The 15,544-nt window shown below is 31.8% G+C and overlaps 1 protein-coding gene and 3 pseudogenes across 3 annotated transcripts; 3 read left to right on the plus strand and 1 right to left on the minus strand.

Moving 5' to 3' along the window:
- The first annotated feature begins 1,983 nt into the window (after positions 1-1,983).
- LOC114173188 (aspartic proteinase CDR1 pseudogene) lies at positions 1,984-3,430 on the plus strand (annotated as a pseudogene).
- Positions 3,431-5,697: 2,267 nt separating this feature from the next.
- On the plus strand, positions 5,698-7,173 carry LOC114173291 (aspartic proteinase CDR1 pseudogene; annotated as a pseudogene).
- Positions 7,174-9,725: 2,552 nt separating this feature from the next.
- Positions 9,726-11,278, plus strand: LOC114174122 (aspartic proteinase CDR1 pseudogene; annotated as a pseudogene).
- A 415-nt stretch (positions 11,279-11,693) lies between these two features.
- LOC114170100 (beta-1,3-n-acetylglucosaminyltransferase radical fringe protein, putative (DUF604)) lies at positions 11,694-15,193 on the minus strand. 3 transcript variants are annotated; one of them, XM_028055588.2, is made up of 4 exons: positions 14,890-15,193; positions 12,795-13,881; positions 12,072-12,623; positions 11,694-11,978 (listed from the first exon to the last, which is right to left on the minus strand). In XM_028055588.2, exons 2-4 carry the CDS (start codon positions 13,776-13,778, stop codon positions 11,877-11,879), a joined length of 1,638 nt encoding a protein of 545 aa, XP_027911389.2. In that variant the 5' UTR covers positions 13,779-13,881; positions 14,890-15,193; the 3' UTR covers positions 11,694-11,876. The 3 variants fall into 3 exon arrangements, with proteins under 3 accessions (XP_027911389.2, XP_085525392.1, XP_085525387.1); XM_085669266.1 differs by having other exon boundaries at positions 14,886-15,193; XM_085669261.1 differs by lacking the exon at positions 14,890-15,193 and adding an exon at positions 14,619-14,740.
- Between the last annotated feature and the right edge of the window lie 351 nt (positions 15,194-15,544).

A 15,544-nucleotide genomic window follows, 5' to 3' on the forward strand; every position in this document is an offset into this window, starting at 1 on the left:
CGAAAATGTGTCAAATCGTATAAATAACTCAAATAAAATCTTGAAATAAGTCCGAAACATCAAATAAATATAACAAAATTTGATTAAAATGATTAAATTTACGTATTTTAAAAAATAAATTACTAATTTAGTTCAAAATTTCAAAATTGACTAATTTCAAAATTCACAAAAACAAAAAAGATATTTAACCTAAATTTTAAGGAACGTTGTAGAAGAACAATAACGCAAGATTTAAAAAGTGCAATGAAAAGTGCGTTTGCACCAAACAGACCATCATTTTTCAGTTTCAGCGTTGAGGCTAAGCAAATTGAGGCAGTTTTGCATTAATATATTTGAGCAAATAAATGTCAAGATTTTTTTTAAAAAAAAGAAAAAGTATTGTAAGTCCCTTTCTTCATGACTTCATCTCCTTCTATATTTGTGAGTTAAATGCAAAAGTATATATTAATTGATTCAAAATGTTTGAAAGGAATTAATTATTAAGACTTGTTTGGAATTCAAAGAGGATAACAGAAAGTCACACAAAATTCTCTGTTTTTCCGTTTTGTTCACTCAAACTAATCTTCATAGGATAATGCTTTTTTATTTTATTTTTATGATTAATTATTAATGAATATAGGAGAATGTGCTATTTCCACAACTTGACTTTCCAACTACCAACCACCAACTAAGGAGTTGGATGGAGAAGCCATACGAAATAAAAATGAAATTTTCTGATATTTGTTTCTCCTACACATGAAAATAAAAATCTCCTCCAACCTTTTTCATTTTAAATTAAACATTTAGAAATGTATTTTACATTGTAAAATACTAATTTAAGAAAAAAAAATGTAATATATATATATATATATATATATATATATATATATATATATAATTTTTTGTATGAACAACTTATAACGATGGCAAAAGCCACGCTATTTGAACCTTGAAGCGTCGAAAAATATCCAATGGGCTTTTTACTTCCTGCAACCACACAATTTCTTCGTGCGTGTCCTAAACTTTTTAAAATAACCATTTTATTTTTGTGAAGGTGACTTCTGGAATATAAAAACTTTTCTTGAATAATTTTCAGATCGATCCAATGTCGTTAATTGGGCCAAAAGCTTAGAAAGAGGTAGTATTTAAGACCACCAAGTAAGTTTGAACCTTAAAAAGTGAGTTAACCAATTAAAAAAAAAGCAATTTCATTTAATTTGATAGAAAATTTCTTAACAAGAGAGAGGAAAAAAAAAAGTAAATATACATTTGAATAACTATTAATATTTACGGCTGTCAAAATGGGTTGGAACCCACGAGCCAACCCAGTTCACCACGGGTTCGAGTCGGATTGAGTTGAAATTTTTTTACAAATTTCAATACGGGTTGATTTTTGACCCGGCTCATCCGGGTTGAACCCGTAGTGAACCGAGTTAGCTCACCAACCCGCAGATAAAAAGGTCATACAAGTGTTCTTATTTTTTTTATTAAGTTAGGTTTTATATTTGAGTCACGTTAAGTTCTTTTTTATCCAATATATAACTAATTTGTATTTTTTTTTATTTTGATTTGTATTTGGATCGTATTAAAGTTTATTTAGATTTTTATTAAAATTACAATTTAGTTTTGATTGAAAAATAAATAAAAAATAATATTTTTTAATTAAATAAATCCGTGAGCCAACTCGTTTAATCCGTGGTAAACCAGACTGGATTTGAATTTTTTTTGTTCGCTAGAAAATAAGCCGGGTTAAATTTGCTTACTAAATCATCAACGGTGTTGGATCTAACTTTTTACAGTAATATTATTAAGTATACATTTATAATTTTATTACATTAAAAACTAATACAAAAGTGGAATGAATAACATATGAATGATTAATCATATTAGGTCATCAACACTAAGACACAGATACACCTAACCAACGATAAACATAGACCAGCTAACACTTGTATAAATTAGCACCAATCCTTCACAAGGATTCTTCATCAAACATTGATCCAATGGCTTCATTTTATTCAATCATTGTAGTTATTAACATCTTCCATATTTTTCTTCTTTTATACGTCTCATCCATCCAAGGCAACACCGATGTGGGATTCAGCATTAACCTTATTCGAAAAACCTTCCCTCAACGTTCAAGAGGTTTATCAGCCATGTCAGAAACTCCACAATCCCCAGTGGGTGCTAACCTTGGCCACTATCTCATGGAGCTCTCCATCGGAACTCCACCATTCAAAATCTATGGTATTGCAGACACGGGCAGTGATCTCACATGGACACAATGTGTGCCATGCAACAACTGCTACAACCAACTTAACCCCATGTTTGATCCTACAAAATCCTCCTCGTACACAACCATATCATGCGACTCAAACCTGTGTCATCTACTTGAAACCGGCGTGTGTTCTCCTCAGAAGCAATGCAACTACACCTACGCCTACGCATCTGCCTCCATAACACAAGGAGTTTTGGCACAGGAAACAGTGACACTGTCCTCAACCGCAGGGACAAGTGTTCTCCTTAAAGGTGTCGTGTTTGGTTGTGGACACGACAACAAAGGTGGTTTCAACGACCATGAGATGGGTATCATAGGCCTAGGAGGAGGACCAGCGTCGTTCGTTTCTCAAATGGGTCACTCCTTTGGAGGCAAAAGGTTTTCACAGTGCTTGGTCCCTTTCCACACTGATGTGAGCGTTTATAGCAGAATGAGTTTTGGCAAAGGGAGTGAGGTATCAGGGGAAGGAGTGGTTTCAACGCCTTTGGTTGCAAAAGATGACAAAACACCTTATTTCGTGACCTTACTAGGTATCAGTGTGGGAAACACGTATTTGCACTATAATGGTTCTTCGGACAATGTTGTCGAGAAAGGTAACATGTTCCTTGATTCGGGAACACCTCCAACGATCTTACCGACACAGTTGTATGATCGAGTGGTGGCTGAGGTGAAGAACCAGGTTGCGATGGAACCTACTGTGGATGACCCTGATCTGGGTTCCCAACTCTGCTATGGAACAAAGCACAATCTTCGTGGTCCTATGCTAATTTTTCATTTTGAAGGTGCAAATGTAACATTGGAACCGATTCAAACGTTGATTTCAGCAAAAGATGGTGTTTTCTGCTTGGGGTTCACCAACACCAGTAGTGATGTGGGGATTTATGGTAACTTTGCTCAGTCAAATTACTTGATTGGGTTTGATCTAGAAGCACAAGTGGTCTCTTTCAAGCCACTAGATTGTACCAAAAACGCGTAGATTTTGCTTGATCAATGTGTGTGGATTTTGCTTAAAGAAAAGGTTTTCAAAAGTTCTAAGATATGTATTTGCTTTACTATACCTAAACAAACAAATAGCAACTGAAAAAAAAAAAAAGTCTTTGTTTCATTAGGAAGTGAGTATTTCAAAGGAATATACATTCAAGATCAAAATTTTGTGAATGATTTCTTTTGGAAATAAAATTGTCTGAAAAAAGGAGAAAGGAAATACATTTATGATTGAAAAAAAATAAAAAAATAAAAAATATATATATACACACACACGATTTTTAACATTCTTTTTAAATGCAAATTTTATTTGTAATTGTTATTTTGAACTTTGTCGGAGACAGGTTTTCTAACCATGAAACTCATTATGAGTTATTGTTCATAATATTTTTAATATAATTATACTCTATTTGAACCTTAGTTTTTGAGGATTTCTTTTATTTATAACTAACTAATGCAAACACATGTCCATAGTCACATGTGTATTCAATTTTTCAAAGATAAAAATAAAATTAATTTTTATCAATATTGTTGAAGAAATAAATAATTTTATAATTTTATAATAAGTAGTTAATTAACTTTTTAAAAATAATTATAAAATTTAAAGAATAAAATGATTTATATTAATAAAGGTAAATAATGAAATATAAACACCACAACAAAAATTTACACTCTTTATTAATATTAGAAAAAACATTATCACTGTGTATTTTCAGTCTATCTACGGAGGTGAGGAAGAAATTAAGGAGGTACAAAAAGAAATGCCCTGATAAAATTTTAGAAGCCCAATAAAATCACACGGACTTTCTTTTGGGGTTTCAACACCCAAATCATTAGTAAAGATTAAACTATTTACCTAAATACAAATTTGTTGGTCAAACTCGATTGTTCCCACCTCAAAAGTGTAGTTTAACAACACAACATTATCTTAATCATCTTTAAAACTTAGATATAATTAAGACAAACCCAGTTTTTTTAAAATATAAAATTCTAATGAAATAAAAAAAAATCAACTTCTATCTATTTGTATATTTTATAATTTACATTATGTAAAAGTATATAATGTATTAACTAATAAGCAATTGATTTGGGTTACCTAAATTTAATCTTTTTAAAAATTAGTCACTCAAAGTATTAACACTATAACAAAATATCTAATTAATGACTAATATTAGTGATAAAAAATAATTAGTCACTATAATGATCAATTTAAATACCAATTTATAAATTAAAAATGATTGATAACTAAAATAGTTTCTAAATTGATCATATAGTGAAACAATGTTTAAATTTTCCAATTAATGTTTAAATTTGCTAGTAACATTAACTATGAAAGTTTAAAAAAAAATAAAATTAGATACTAAATTTGCTCCATTAATAATCAATTTAAATACAAATTTAGTCAAATATATATATAGACAAGGGGTGGACCTTAGAGCACCGGCCCCATCCCCAATTTGTTTTCTTTATATATATATATATATATATATATATATATATATATATATATATATATATATATATATATATATATATATATTCAATTTTAATGTATTTTATGCATTTGATATCTTCAAAAGTTTTATATATTTATTTTGCATTTGTTCATATTAAAAATTTAAATAAATTTTTGTTTCCAAATTTAAAAAATAAATGAATGTAGTCTTTTTAACCCAAATATGTTTTTAAAGTGTCAAACACATTTCATGCTATCATTTGAATTGTTTACAATCTAACACATTCTTGTCTTACTATTTGCTAAAAAACGTATTTAACACATCACACATCACAACAATTTTACGTAATTGAGTTAAATAGGTAATTTAGAGGATTATAACTATTTATTTGTAAAGTTCATAGATTAAATGTAGTAAGTTTAGGATAATAACAAATCCTAATCTGACATCGAAATTGAATGATTAAAAACATACTTAACCCTTACTCTTGTGATGTAAATGTGTAATTTAATGTTAATTTTGTTCATGTATTTGTATTAATTACAATTGTTTTTATTTACATAAATTTCTTAAATTATTCAATAAATATAGAATTTATTGAATAAACCCAGCCTTGAAATATTTAAAGCTAATAAATATAAAAGTTAATGTTATAGAAAAAAAAAACATTAATTACACTCTCTAAAATATCATTTTACTTAACTGTTCTTTTCAAAATTTAATATCACATTAATTACTTAATTTCTTGACTCACTCGTAACTGAATTCCTGAATTAATTTTTCTAACCCATCACAATCACAACTTCTTAAACCCACCACTATGAACACAACCTAAAAACATTCAGAACTAACTTTTTTACTTCTATTTAACACTAATTTTCTACACATTAATTTCACTTTCTTCATCTTTTATAAATACAAAAATTTATCTTTTTTTTATAACCATTCTAAAACGTTGTCAATCATCCTTTTTTTTTTCCTATAAATTAAGCATATATTCACCCTTTACAAAAACACTCCATCAATAATAACTCTAACAATGGCTTCTTATTATCTCACCATTTGTGTGCTGTTTCTTCTTCCTCTACATTTCTCACTCATCCATGGCAACACAGAAGAAGGTTTCACCATTAACCTAATTCGAAAAACCTCTCTCCAACCCTCATTCCCTCAAGGTTTCTCAGCCATGTCAACGATTCCACAATCCCCAGTGAGTGCTTACCTCGGCGAATATCTCATGGAACTCTCCATCGGAACTCCACCGTTCAAAATCTACGCCATTGCAGACACGGGCAGCGACCTCATGTGGACCCAGTGTGTCCCATGCAACGACTGCTACAAACAAATCAACCCCATGTTCGATCCCACAAAATCCTCCTCGTACACAAACGTACCATGCAGCTCAAACCTGTGCCATCTTCTCGACACGGGTGTGTGTTCTCCCCAGAAGGAATGCAACTACACCTACGCCTACGGAGACGGGTCCATGACGCAAGGAGTGTTGGCGCAAGAAACAGTGACATTCACCTCAACCACAGGGGCAAGCGTCCCCCTTAAAGGCATCGTCTTTGGCTGCGGACACAACGACTCAAAAAACGGTTTCAACGACCACGAGATGGGTCTCATAGGCCTAGGAGGAGGACCGGCATCATTGATTTCTCAGATGGGTTCATCGTTTGGTGGCAAAATGTTTTCGCAGTGTTTGGTCCCTTTCCACACCGACGAGAGAGTTTCCAGCAAAATGAGTTTTGGCAGAGGGAGCAAGGTATCTGGGAGTGGAGTGGTTTCGACACCGTTGGTTACAAAGGAAGACAAAACACCGTATTTTGTGACGCTACTAGGTATCAGTGTCGGAAACAAGTATTTGCCCTATAGTGGTGGTTCTTCACAGAACGTTGCGAAGGGTAACGTGTTTCTTGATTCAGGAACACCTCCAACGATCTTGCCGACAGAGTTTTACGATCGAGTGGTGGCGGAAGTGAAGAACCAGGTTCCGATGAAACCTGTGGTGGATGATCCTTCTTTGGGAACCCAACTTTGCTATCGAACGAAGAACAATCTTGGTGGTCCTGTTTTAACTGCACATTTTGAAGGTGCAGATGTGAAACTGGAACCGATTCAGACCTTTATTCCACCAAAAGATGGTGTTTTCTGCTTGGGGTTCACCAACACCAGCAGCGATGTGGGGATTTATGGGAACTTTGTTCAGTCAAATTATTTGATTGGGTTCGATCTTGAAGCAAAAATGGTCTCTTTCAAGGCAAGAGATTGTACCAAAAACACATAGAATCTCAAACAGAAGTTTCAGTTTGCTTCTTTGTATACAAATTACAGTGAAGAAAATAAATTTTTGTGTTCGTTTTCTGTAGAAAGCGAAATTGTAAAACTGGATTGCTGTTTCCTAAGTCAACGACAGAGTCAACCCTTGTTTGGTCAGCGATATCAATGAAACTCTTTAGGAGTTATTATTTAGTATTTTTAAATTGTTTCTAGTAGTTTGTTTTAATAGCTAAGCTGAATTAATTTTAAATGACCGTTTTAAAACCATAAGTCAACAGTAAAAAAGAAAAAAAAATATGAAAAACATACCAGGACTTTTTAGAAAAAAAATTATTTATATTATCTATAAATAATATGTCATATATATATATAATTATTTTTCTTAATTCATAAAATATAGGTAATTTACATATATGTAAAGTTATTATTCAGTATTAGAAGGAATTAAAGTATTTATTTTAAAATAGTAACAATTTATTAAAAAGGTTTGTGAGATGTGAATAAAAAAATATGAGAAAAAATTTGCAAAATGAATGAAGGAAAATTGTTTTATATGTTTCTTCATGGTAATGAACTTTCTATTTTCCTATGTAATATAATTTTTTATTTTTATAATTGTTACATATGTCAATGAAAATTTCATCTTTTCAACTCTTCTATATTTTTTTGAAAAATTATATATATATATATATATATATATATATATATATATCAATTAGGCAAGTAGAAAAAAAATATTAAATTGCAATATATACCCTTGATGATACACATATTTAAGGAATGTTATTTATTTCATAAAAGAGAAAATTAAATACATTTCATTATTATTAATTAATTTGAAATTAAATAAGAGGTTCAGAATAGGTGATCTCATCCTGCTCAAAAAATAAGTATAAAACAGAATAATACTCATTGTAATTAATAAAGAGGTCTAATTAATTTTTACAATAAGCGAGATTAATTATAACATTAAAGTTAATTAAAGACTGCAATAAATATTTATCTTCCAAAAACTAAATACAGCACTATATGAAGTTTTTTTTTTTTTTTTTGACTCAATGAAATCAAAATTAAATGATGCGTCGTAACAATAAAAAACCGTGATTTTCACTATTTATCATTTTTAGTGTGATATTTACCCTTCCGTTATTGGTGTGTAAAAAATAAGACCGATAGGGTTGACTTACCTAGTAAAACGGATTGAAAATTTTCACCCGTTTTGTTAATGAATAATGAATGGACCAGTTCATTACTTTTTTTCTTATTTTCTTTAAATTTATATATATATATATATATATATATATATATATATATATATATATATATATTTTATCATATAAATATTTTATATATTTTTAATAGATTAATTAATATTTTTAATTGAATAAACTAAAATAATTATTACTTTTACATCTTAAATTATTTTATTATGATTAATAATTAAAATTTAATTTGTAAATATTTAATAATTTAAATTACAATATTATTATATATAAAAGGTAATCTGTTAAATTATTTTTTATTTTAATTTTTAATTTAAGAGAATAAAACAAAATAAAATGGTGGATTTAAAACTTCAACTCAATCCATCGAATTTTGATGGATAATAGGTTATAGCATGTGAATCATAACCTATGGATAATAGGTTATAGCATGTGAATCATAACCCACTTTTATATCTTAATCTAAAGAGAAGTATTTTGTATTTATTTTTATTTAAGAACTAAAGTGAAGGTGTATAAATTTGAATATCATGTTAATGTATTTCTATGCCAAAGAATTTGTTTTGGGAGATGATTATCATAAACATCATTCCAAATTAGATTAATAACATTTTAAAAATGATATCATATTAAAGTAGGTACTTAATATGCATGTTCATAATAAAACTTTAATTGCTAATTAATAAGTAAATAAATGATAATTCATCTATTCTTTTTTATTTCTCTCAACTTTGAAAAGATTATTCCTTTTCATATGTTTTTTTTTTTAATTTCAATAACATGTTTATTATTATTATTATTTTCATTAAAATAATTTTCAAGTGTTAGATGAAAAGAAAAACGTGTGAAATAGGAAATTACACCTCTATTTTATTATAATAAAAACATATTTCTTAATTCCTACCTACCGAATAATCTTAAAAGACTCAAAATATAAAAACTCAAATAGTTTAGAATTTAACAAAAAAATAAAATCATTCAACCTAATTCTATGATTTATAATAAATTAGTATATCACTAAATCATTTAGTTAGGTTCAATATCTCAATTAGATAAATTGATTTGGATTAATTGACGGTTGATTATTTTATTTTCATTTTTGATTATTTATGAAAATAATATTATTATTACTACTTTTTACAATATCTTTAAAAATAAATTGCAAGGCGTCTACAAATTTATTATTGTTGACATTTCTTATTACAGTAATTCTATTATCTCAATTAATTAATAAATCAAATGTTTTGAGTTAAATACTTGTTTATTTGAATTTTTTCCATAAATTAATTAAAAACATATTTTTTCAATGTATACATATAAATTATATATTTATGCATAAACTTATACTATTTTAACATAATTCATTAAAATCAATCCATTGAAATAAATATGTGTGCGGAGACAATTGAATTTTTCGAGATTTTGTTGAATTTTATCTCTTTACATTAAATCAAATCATTTATACATTAGTGACTCACGGACCATTCTAGAACTCGTCACAGAAATCACTCACATGCTGCTACTATCCATTTCTTGTGACTAACCCTCACCAACTTTCTCATTCACATGAATGTTACACTTATAAATGCATTTCATATATATATATATATATATATGAAATGAATTCATCTACTTTTCACATGATTTTGTCTCTTGCTAAAAGCTTCATTCATGGCCAACATTCTATGCTTTTTTGTACTGTATACATTCTTATGTCAAACATTAACAGGAGCTTACAACTCTGGGTTCAGTGTTCAACTAATCCGCCACAACTCACCAAATCAGAAGAGTGTGATTCATATGCATAAACATGGCTCATTTTACCAAGTTCCGAAGAAATCATATACCCCAAATGGTCCCTTCACTAGAGTCACATCCAACAATGGTGACTATCTCATGAAGCTCACATTGGGAACACCACCAGTGGATGTATATGGTTTGGTTGACACAGGCAGCGACCTCGTGTGGGCACAATGTACACCTTGCCGAGGATGTTATAAGCAAAAAAGTCCAATGTTTGAACCTCTAAGGTCCAAAACATACACCCCTGTTCCATGCAATTCAGAAGAGTGTAATTCACTCTTTGGTCATTCGTGCTCTCCTAAAAAACTGTGTGCATATAGCTATGGTTATGCTGATTCTTCAGTAACAAAAGGGGTTCTTGCAAGGGAAACCATCACATTCAGTTCCACCGATGAAGAACCGGTTGTTGTTGGAGACATTGTATTTGGGTGTGGACACAGTAACTCTGGAATTTTCAATGAAAACGACATGGGGATCATTGGTCTAGGTGGGGGGCCTTTGTCACTCGTGTCACAGATTGGTAGCATTTATGGGAGTAGAAGGTTTTCTCAGTGTCTGGTTCCTTTTCATGCAGATCCTCTGACTTCTGGTACCATTAGTTTTGGTGATGCCAGTGATGTTTCTGGTGAAGGAGTAGTGACAACTCCTTTGGTATCTGAGGAAGGTGAGTCCTCTTATCTGGTCACACTTGAAGGCATAAGTGTTGGAGACACATTTATGCCCTTTAATTCCTCAGAAATGCTTGCCAAGGGAAATATAATGATTGATTCAGGTACACCAGCAACATATTTACCACAAGAACTTTATGACAGTCTAGTGGGGGAATTGAAGGTGCAGAGTGACATGTTACCCATTGATGATGACCCAGACTTGGACACACAACTTTGCTATAGAAGTGAGACAAACTTAAAAGGGCCAACCTTGATCGCTCATTTTCAAGGGGCAGATGTGCCATTGATGCCAATACAAACCTTCATCCCACCAAAAGATGGAGTATTTTGCTTTGCAATGGCTGCCACTACCGACGGAGAATATATATTTGGCAACTTTGCTCAATCAAACATTTTGATTGGATTTGATTTAGATAAGAAGTTAGTCTCTTTTAAACCAACTGATTGCGCTAATCAGTAGACCATCATCTCATCTTATTGTAATTCTGATATTTATATGTGATTTGAAGTGTGATGTAAGGTTAGAGTAAGAACATATCAGTTAGACTATTAGTATGCGTGTAATATTGAATCTGCAATGTTATGTACTATTTTCATTCAATATTCTTTTTTCTTGCTTGGTTAGCAAGTATCAATATGAAACTTACTTGTGCAGGGAGTCTTTTCTAGGTTAGGCTTTCATACAAGATGCACACAAGAATGATCAAATAAAATTCACTCTCCACATAATTACCCTTAATATTTTGATGTATAAGGGATGATCAACATTCAAAATTTGTTAATGATCACATACTTCAAAGAATCACGTATTTTCTTTTTCAGTGAATCCTAGTTATCCAAGAGTGATTTGATGGTATATACTTTTTGTTTTAGTTTATCATGACAACAAGAATTTCTATTTACTTTTTTTTTTCTATTTGTATGTATGTGTATATGGATTTATTAACGTACATTCATTATATTTTAGAAAATGCAATTTAACAATTTATAACTTCCATCTCAAAATACACTCAGTACCTACCTTGTTAAAAATACTATCTATAAAAAAAAATTGCATGTTGTTCGGAATCTTTTCTCTACCATATGCAGTTCAAGTGTCTACTGAGTAAAAAAAAGGTTCAAGAAAGCTCAATTCATGGGATAAAAAATGCCGCATGGAATTAGCTATTCGCTGAAAGGCTAAATCATGTACAAACCATAATCAGTAGACAGAAGTAAAAGCTCCCTTCCCACACTCTCCAACTGAGATTTGGAGTATTTCTTTGCCAGCTTGACTTTGCCGGCAACAGAGACGTCGTGGAACCTAAGACAAGAAAACAGTGGAATCAAGAAATGACATTAACATTGAAAATCGGTAATATCATCATATACAATGCTTAAGTGATGTATAACATACCAGATGCCAATTCTTGCTCAAAGGTTGCACAGCTACCTGGATCTCTCCCACATTGCGCATAGGAGGTACGTGAGGAAAGCATAAAATTCTCTTTTTGAAATCGTCTTTATCTCTACCCCGAACATATGAACCCCAAGAAGCATTACCCTCTCTTCTAGTATCTTTCAAGAAGAATAAAGTGGAACCTTTACAAAGAGATTTATACGGTTCCCTAGCATCAAAATCAAATTCCTTCGCGTCACTATTACCATTCCAAGCAGAGTAAGTTCTCTCCGAGCGCTCCAGTTCACGGGGAGAAACAATGTTAGGCAGGACTTGAACAACATAGCCAAGTGACACCGAAAATGTTAGATGTTGTGTATGATCGTAACATATAGAACGCTGCAAAAAGCTTTTGGGATTGGTTTTCATGGCTTTTGTAAAAAGTTTCAGGCTGTCCAAAGAGCTCAGGCCCGGATAAAAGGGATTTACAGCTTCAACATGATGAATTGACACAAATGGTGCTATTGGGTGAGAGGATAGAAGACCATGAGCGTTACCTCTTATATCCCACTGAAATAAATGAAAAACTAATCCTGATCATTTACGAATTCGAATGAAAAAAATGGCTGGATGATAATTATACTGTACATATGACAATTTTCCTTTCTCTTAGAATCTAAAGAAAGTATAAATTAAAAGCAATAAAAGATGTGACCAAAATAAAAAGGATTAACAGAATACCTGGTGAAAACCACGCTCCCATGCCAGTGGGATGCCAAGTTCAGAGATACAGGCATGCAGTCGATCATCACTACCATAAAGCTTTGGATACCTGTCAATGCATTCGTCAAGCATCTCAGAGAGAGCCTTTGCAAGTGGCTGACTTATTGCAATCCCACCACCCCCAAAGGCCATCGAGTGACTGAAATAGGAATTTGCTGAATGACTCTCCGAGGGGCTACCTATATAAATCATTTCAGAAGAATTGTACTTGCTGAGAACATCAACTAAGTTATTCACATTGAAGATGGTATCATCATCACAGAGGACAAACCAACGCACATCAGAGAGGCCGAGGCGAAAGCTCTCTTTGACGATGCGAGAAATCCGGAGGCCAGAAGGGTGACCAGTGGGATTAGTATAGCGAAAATATGAGATGTCTTCAGAAATCATGATAGGAGGCAATAAATCATCTCCAGGTTCTTCAAGCACTTGTTCATCTAACCACACATGGCCACGCATGTCATTAGGACGCCACCACAGTTTGACATATTCCCTCCTTCGTTTCCAAAGTTGAGATGATCCTGCTATGCCAAAAACAATATGTTTAAGTGACAAGCCTTCCTGTTCAGCAACACTGCTACCATTATGAAGATGATCTTTCATGGTTCCAAATTGGAGAGAAGGAGGGGGCGTGACTTTCGTATGACAATGAGAAACATACTTCTTCCAGTTGAAAAAGTGGGGTCTACTTTCTCGATCCTTTAAACTGTGAAAGCAACATGTAGTTGCATCAAAGAACACAAGGGAAAGCCAAGCAGTAGTAGATATGAGAAGCGCTGCAATGGCTATGGCCAAGGTTCCAATGCGGCTTTGGCGCCACTGACGGCTTCTGGGTGGACTGATAGGCAATGGACATAGTTGGGAATTCTTGTCAAAGTCATGATAGGATGATACAATGGTCTTCAAAGTTTGAGTCATCATCACCATCATTCCAATTTGCATGTCTGCCTCCCACTTCCAGGAGAGACACAGTGAAAAGGCCAAAGGAAAACTACATAAAAGTATTTCAGCAGCAGCACACGCCCAAACCAAAACTTGTAACACCCTACAAAAAGAGAAAATAAGCAGGAAAAGTTCCAATTAAGTGCATCATTAAGAATCTATTTGTTTTTGTCAAAAATGGCAATTTTTAGAAGCTTTTTCCAGAAAAATAAATTACACCTACACCCTACAGAACAATGTTAATTGCATAATTTTAGGATTCATTTGTTTGGGTGGAAAATTATAATTTTTTAGAAGATTTTCTAGGAAATGAAACCTTTTTTTCATCTCAATTCACCCTCTTCACCCCCCCAAAAAAACATGTATAGATCAAATGTGCTTCCATTAACACAAGAATCCACATCCACATCAGGCAGAAAGCATGTAACCCCAAATAATTACTCTGGGCCATTAATAAAGAAAGATGTAACTAGATGATCCTAAGGTTCAATTGTTACAGGGATGTCCATTAAGAAAATATATTACATGGTATTTGCACTATTTTAAAACAAACTAAAAATATGGAAAGTAAGTGTTGAAACAGGATTTGTAAGCAGATCCGGAAGAAGAGCAAGCATAATAACATCACCGACTAGTTATACAGTCAGTAATGATTTTTATATAGAATAGTACGTGACCTAGTTAACTCGCCTCAAGCATAGCTTCCCAATCAAAAGGGAAAGGGGGAAATCGAAGAGCATAAGGAGACAATCTATTTTGAGCTATACATACAGCCTTAGTTTTCATGATCATGGTATTAATATTGCTGTTTATTTTATACTATTCATATATACTTTTTACCTTAATACCTACGAACTGCCATCAACCTATTCCTAAGCAGAACAAAGCCAGTAGAGCATAATGAAGGTGCAGCAAGAGACAGAATCCTCAAGACAATGTGGGTTTTTTACATTGGGGAATTTCTTCAAACAGGTAAGGATCGGCAAAACAAGGACATGAAGTAAAAAAATAAAAGGTCAAAAAAGCCAAAAAGTTTGTAAGTTATAAAAAAAATAAAAAAAAATCAAAGAAATTGCAAAGGGAATTGCAAAAGCGAGAGCCATTAACTCACTGAGAAACTGTGGAGTGTGGAGGGTTCCTGTTCCTGCTCCTAGTGGATTTCAGAAATGGTGAAAGTGCAGTGATGGTGTTGAAAACAAGGAAGCGGTTAAGTAACAATTTGATTTGCTACATTTGCATTCCTCATATTTTCATCATCGTGTAATTTCAGAAACGGAGATCAGATTCAGAAGATGCAACCACCAAATCATGCCAAAATCAATAATTGAAGTGTTATGCTCCAGAGTTTTTGAACTCTGAGGAAAATTCAAGCGTAATCATCACCAACACTACTATACGTTCACTTTAATTTGAAAATTTTCAAATACCTTTGCCTTCTGCATTTTATTCATGTGCATTGATGGCTAGGGATTCATCTTTTTTTTTTTTTTCAAATATCATTTCTGTTATTTCAGTTTCACAGTTTTTTCTTTTGCCATTCTTCATGGTTGCTTAAATTTCACTGATAATAGCTTTTTGACTGTTTTCACTGTATCTAATCAATTTTATCCAGTTAATTTAAATTATTTTATTATTTTATCTTTAGATATTTTAATTTAATTAATTATTTCTAATAAATTGTAAAAATTATTTACTTTTTAATTAATATATTTTTATAATAAAAAGTATATACACTTAGCTAACACAGATATGTTTTCATTTATTTA

Source organism: Vigna unguiculata, chromosome 2 (assembly GCF_037176805.1).
Source record: "Vigna unguiculata cultivar grain cowpea cultivar isolate G323 ecotype 2 chromosome 2, ASM3717680v1, whole genome shotgun sequence".
Taxonomy (NCBI): Eukaryota; Viridiplantae; Streptophyta; class Magnoliopsida; order Fabales; family Fabaceae; genus Vigna; species Vigna unguiculata.

Coding starts and splice junctions, on each gene's coding strand:
- LOC114170100 (XM_028055588.2), bottom strand. CDS start 13,778: ATGCAAATTGGAATGATGGTGATGATGACTCAAACTTTGAAGACCATT. Junction 12,624..12,794: donor GGGAGCGTGGTTTTCACCAG/GTATTCTGTTAA, acceptor CATTTATTTCAG/TGGGATATAAGAGGTAACGC. Junction 11,979..12,071: donor TGAGCAAGAATTGGCATCTG/GTATGTTATACA, acceptor TTCTTGTCTTAG/GTTCCACGACGTCTCTGTTG.